Source organism: Pan paniscus, chromosome X (genome assembly GCF_029289425.2).
Source record: "Pan paniscus chromosome X, NHGRI_mPanPan1-v2.0_pri, whole genome shotgun sequence".
NCBI lineage: Eukaryota > Metazoa > Chordata > Mammalia > Primates > Hominidae > Pan > Pan paniscus.
This window is the reverse complement of record NC_073272.2, coordinates 49414722-49420609: the sequence shown is the minus strand read 5'-3', so window position 1 is coordinate 49420609 and position 5888 is coordinate 49414722. Positions and strand designations below refer to the sequence as shown.

The following is a 5888-nucleotide window of genomic DNA, read 5'->3' as shown; positions in this document are numbered from 1 at the left end:
CCCATGCCCTGAGGTCAGATGAGGGGCCGCAGTGGGAGGCAGTCCTAGAGCAGAGCTGGGACCCGGTGGGAATGCTTAAGCAGAGTCAGCAAAGCCACAGAGACCTCAGTCTGTCCAAGCTGGTGCTGCAGAGTCGGAGGATCAGCGCCACGGGAAGAGATTTCACATTAGCCCTGACAACACCGCCTTGGCTCTGCGGTGACATTGGCCAGGGTTGTTTTTGACGGCGCTCGAGCTTCCACTGGAGGCGAGCTGGAGCCTGGGCCAGCTGCTCTGAGCCTCCAAGGGCTGGCTGAGCCTGCCCCCTCCCCCGGGCTGCTCCTTTAGAATGTACCCATCTCACAACCAAGGCAAAGCCACAAGTCACTTCTGACACTATTGGAAGCTGGGCCCCAGGGCCATAGGAATGGGAGCAGGTCCCCTGGGTGGGGTGAACCAGGAAGGGAGGAGGCCCCCTGGCTTCACCGCTTAGGAGTCATTATGGGCCATTGTTCCATACTCTCACTAGCTTAGGCCCAGATTAAATAATCACTAAATTTAGCATTCTACATTACATGAGTCCAAAAACAGGATTACCTGCATTGGGTCCTTTATCATCTTAAAGGGCTCTGGGTCTAAAGAAGCCTTTTTTTTTTTTTTTTTTTGGTGCATATGCATAAGTGGAGCCCAGAGGGCCTCCCGGCTCACTGGGTCCCCGGCCCCCCGAGCTGAGGAGGCTTCGCAAGGCCGGCTGTGACAAAGTGCTGAGCTTGGCTGCATAGATTTTAATGAGAGCATCAGGCAGAGCTTTGCTGTTGCTCTCCGGGACTTGCAGATCATTACCAAACCAACTGTAGGATGAGAACACAGCACATCGAAACCCTAGGAGGTCACTGAGCTAATGATCTAATCCTACCTTCCGCAGGCAGTGCCCCTCCCCACCTCCTCCTGCCCCCAGCCCTTTCCACGATGGACTCAGTCCATTCCAGAAGCCAGGCCAACACCGCCCCCTTCAAGGTCAGAGCAGAATGACAGTGAGTGGCTCTAGCTCTCCCTTTTCCAGAAAGGAGGAGGATGGGGGTAATTCAGTCAAAGCCATTAGGCCCAAACCCTGGCCTGGCCAGGCCCCAGGTCTCCTATTTGGGAGAACCACTGCCCTCTGCCTGCCTCTCCAGCTACTGCTGGGCTGCGGCCCAGGCGCCTTCAACGGCCATTTTAGGATTCTGATGAAAGCACCTTCGGCTTCTAAGGTACAGGCTGGGAAACAAGGTGGGGGCCCACATAGCCTGGTGTCTCAGCATGGAGCTTGGTGCCAAGTCCTGTGCTAGAGACACCTGATCTGGAGAGAGGGAAGAGGGCATACTTGGGAGCGGCCACAGCAGGAGGGCATGCTGGCCCCTACAGGCTCAGTCCCCACACCCTGAGTTCCAGGAAAGAAGGCAAAGGGGAAGCGGCCAGCAAGGGCACAGAGGCAGAACTCATGACTATACACTGTCTCCTCAAGCCGGAGGGCTTTACGAGGGCTTTGGCAATTACTACAACCATTTGCTGTGCTGGGTAGGGACAGATCCTGTTTCTCTTTGTTTCAGGGCTCTGAAAGCCAGATAAACTGGCAGAAGCCAATTTCAGCATAAGAGGCTACACAATAGTTAGGGCAGAAGAGAAGAAACCTCACTGTTGGTTAGAGCTGACCAGTTTTTTTCTGAATAATAGCACCTGTGTATTAGCTCTGGGAAAAGTGGGGAGGGAGGGAGCTTCACCATGTGCAGTGAGGGGAGCTGGAAACAGGACCTGGAGCCCCTCTGCCTTTCAGCCTGCTTCACGACTGCCAGGCCCCCCCAGGCAGGTACCAGCACAGCTGCCAGCCTGAGGGACTGAAGTTTCCACAGTTGGCAGAATCTTTGTTTAAATTGGGGAAATAAAAGGGGGAGGAGTTGCAGAGGAATTGAAAACAGCACCTGTCAAAGCTGCCTATCCCCTTCCTTCTCTCACTACTTCTGGTCCCCCAGAGGAGCTGGTCCCAAGGCTATGTGGTTGGTTGGTGACAGAAAAGGGGCAACAAAGAATGACAAGAGAGGCTATGAAGGTCTGAGCAGCACTGACAGGGCTGGCACAGACCCTGAGCCCTCCTACTGGGACCCCAACCTATAGTGAGGTCTGGAGTAGCAATACAGCCAAGAAAGCTCTGCCCAGACTCCAGCAGGTGCCCATTCTTTGGTCCCAGAAAGCACAGGTGACTTGGAATCAGGAACTCTGGGCTCTAGCTATGTCACTATCCAATTGTGTGACCTTGAGCAAGTCACTTCCCATCTCTAGGCCTCAGCATCCTTAAAGGGTGGGACCCACGGGGCTCCACTGTTCTTCCAGTCCTGCAGCTCCAAGTCTTCAGGCTTTGCTCCTGACAGCCAGAAGAGGCCCCTGTCCTTATGTGTCAGGGATAGTTTGGTCATGGATACTAGAGGTTAAAACTGGGCCGTGTTGCCTGAAGGCATGTAGAGGTGGTGCTGGCGCATCCTGAACACCACACTCACCAAAGGGATCCTGGGAGGGAAGCAACAACACCAGCCTACAGAAGAGCATCATTTTTGGGCAGAGGAGGTGAGACATTCTTTAGAGGCTTAATGTCTCCTGGAATAAAGGGAATCCCAGGCATAGAGATCGCTTAGCAAAAGGCAGGCCCACCCTGCTGATTAGGGCAGAGGGTGAGGCAGTTTGGCCGTTGGAGCCTTCGGCCTGCTCTGCCCTTTCAGTGCACGGGAAAGGGGCCAGCTGTGTCCATTCAGGCCACTCCCTCTGCTTTAGAACCAGAAGGTGGCTGGCATTATTCGAAGTGGTTGAGGGCACAGGTTTTAGAAGACTGTAGTTGAATATGGCTCCTAAGGGAAGGCCCCATCTCCAACGGAAACCCAATCAAAGGAATCTGCTTTGGGATTTCTCCTTCCTTTAAACATGCAACAGGCACTTGAAGGAAAGAGGGAACATCCCAGCTACTGAATCTCAGGAGCCCCACAGGGCCTGACAATGGGAAGAGGAAATACATGTGATTTGGAGGAAGCACTTGGATATAGCTTTGGTTGCTTCAGGGAAAGCTTCGGCCCCTTAAAATTATGTTTTTCCTCCCTTTTCTCCCCTATGGGTCTGTTGGGGTTGGCATCAAAGAAGGCAAGTAGGAAGGAAAGAAAAAGAAGGTGGGCAGCAGGCAGAAAGAGTTAATCAGACCAGTCATCCTCATCAAATTCAGAGGAGTCATCTTCTGAGTCACTGTACTCAACAGCAATGCGACGAGACAAGATGGTGGCCACGTCATTGCCCACGACATCCCACTTCTCTTGTTCCTGCTGCTCCTCAACCCTGCGCAGATGAAAACCTTGACAGATGGCTGAAAGCAGGTCGCTACGGGCATCGCTTATGGCAGGCAAGGAGGACTTGGGCTTGGTGGTGTCAGAAAGCGGTGGTGGTACAGCAGGCTGGCCATCTGCACCAGTGAAAGGGGGAGGAGGGGGCCCCGGAGGAGGAGGAGGGGGAGGAGGAGGTGCTCCTCTTGTTGGCTGGGACAAGGGAGGTGGTGGGAGAGTTGGGTAGTCAGCTGCCGGTGGTGGAGGAAGAGGTGGAGGGGCAGCAAAATCAGGGTGAGGTGGGAAAGATGGGCGTGAGGGTGGTGGAGGCGTCCCTGGAGACCCAAATCCTATAGGCGATGGTGGAGGTGGGATGCCTATCATTGGAGGCGGGGGTGGTGGAGGGGCAGGTGGTGGAGCAAACCCGGGTTTAGAGCTTGGTGGAGAGCCTAGAAGAGGAGCTGGTGGTGGATGGCTTGGGCTGACCACACTGGATCTTTTGGGTCCAGCCAAACCGGGCTGACCACACTGGATCTTTTGGGTCCAGCCAAACCAGATCCTCTTTGGTTGTCCACTGGGTAACTGAATTCTGCTGGTGGAGGAGGCAAGTTGTCCTCGGAGAAGGAAGGAGAAGGTGAAGAAGCAGAGTCTGACTGTGATGGTGGTGGATAGCTACTTGCATCCACGTTTTCAACACAGCCAATGCTGCCATTCTGGTACACCAAGGTGGGTGGATACCCAAAAGGCCCCAGCTTTTCTTTGGACTCCACAAATTCTTGCCCCATCTTAATTTTCTCCCACTCTTCCTTACGTGTCTTGATTTTACGTGGGTTTACATTCCCTCGATTTGGATTATCTTTCTTTTCTTTCCTGTGCTTTCTCTTCTCTTTCATGATATCCTTGGTGTCCTGCAGCATCTTCTTCTTCCAAAGATCAAAGAAGTATGAAGGGTCTGTGTAGAATTTGAGTGCCTCTGTTCCATCGTCCCTGTAAGGGGTAAGATTGTTGAGAGGGGGAGGAGTATCACAGGTATTGTATGTTTCTAAGACAGGCACTGGGAGAGAGTTTCTGTCAAAAAGCTTCTGGTCTTGAATGGTGGAGCTTCTGAAGGCTTTTCGGGTGTTGATTCCTTGCAGTGACACTTCTTCTTCCTTGGGATCCAGCTGAGTGACTTTAACTTGTAGTCCGTCGACCCTCTCAGCAAGGGAGCTTACCCGAGAGGCAAAGGTATTTGCCTGAGTAAAGAGCTCTCCAAAAATGTCCTCTGCATATTTACTCAGGCTGCCCAGCTGTCGGATGACATTTGCCAGGGTGATGTTGGTCACGCATTCCAGCTCGCTTCTAACGCTAGGCAACGTCTGACGGCACAGGTGCCTTGGCTCGATGTTCCTCGTTACTAACGGCACGGTGGACCTGCTTCAGGCAATGTTCTGAATGATGAAAAACAACCTGGCCTCCCGCAGTCACCGTCAGCGACAGGAAGGGCAGGCTGGCCGCCCAGTCTCTGCACAGAGTGTGCTCCCGCGGACCGCCTCGCGGGCTGCCACACAGCTGGCTATTCCTTATTTTCTTAATAAAATTGCTTTCACTTTTTCAAAAAAAGAATTTCTTGCTTCCTAGTTTTATAGAAAATGTGACAAGGAAAATATGTTCTTATTGACAAAAAAAAAATTTTGTCTAATTCAAAAGTTATTTAAAAGCTAATTCAAATTATGGACTTAAAAAGGTTATTGTATCCATGTAAGTTTCTGTATTGTCTTTAAAGTCCTTGCGCCGTTAAGTTACAGGGCTTTGACTCTTGAGACTAAAAAGGACACATGATTGTGTTATATCTAGTCTAAATTTTCTTGAATAGTTAAAATCATTTGCAAGCTCAAAAATGACTGCTCTAGACTCTTGGGAAGAAGCAGTAGTCGTCACCTTGTGCAATAGTTCAGGAGCTAAGATTTTTGCCTTTCACACTGGCAGCCTGGGTTCAATTCCCAGCTTAGGTAATTAGTCCTTTCCCATTCGCTATGTGTGTGACTTTTTGCCATTTATTGGTTCTTTTCCCTTCCATGGACAGCTTCTGATTTCCTGTCTTGAAATTTTCTTTTCTCTGAGCTACCTTTGGAGCAATTCTAGATCTTGTAAAAACCGCTTGCTGTCTCACTGAAGATACTTCATGCACCTGTGGTAAAGTCATACCGTTAGTTAAGGCTTATTGATTTCATGTAGGAGGTAAAAGAATTCAAAAGCCAGAAATATTGGCCATTTCTCTTGACTAAAATCTAGTAATAAAATATTTTAAAATGATTCTCCTTTGGAGAGCTCTGTAGTTCGAAATCAACTTAATTAAGGCTGATATTTGCACTATATGTGCATGGATATTGTTTTAAAGCCCCTGCTCTGCCTCTAAAACCTCCTCAGTGATGGATATCTGTCTAATTCTGCACCTGCTCCTGTCTGTTCCTCCTTCCTCTTGCATCTAATCTTTTGTCACCCTACCAAATCATCTCCATATCTGTGTATTTATATATGATGTGTGTGATGTTTCGCTACCAGAATATATGACAGTGGTCTAATTTATTGGCT

General features: G+C 50.4%; 1 protein-coding gene across 1 annotated transcript; it reads right to left on the bottom strand.

Moving 5' to 3' along the window:
- Positions 1–3067: 3067 nt before the first annotated feature.
- LOC100994236 (actin-binding protein WASF2-like) lies at positions 3068–4732 on the bottom strand (the record flags this gene model as incomplete). Its single annotated transcript, XM_008964553.4, has 2 exons — positions 3068–3832; positions 3871–4732. Coding segments are annotated over 2 exons (1506 nt in total), but the record flags the coding sequence as incomplete, so codon positions are not given.
- Positions 4733–5888: the final 1156 nt, after the last annotated feature.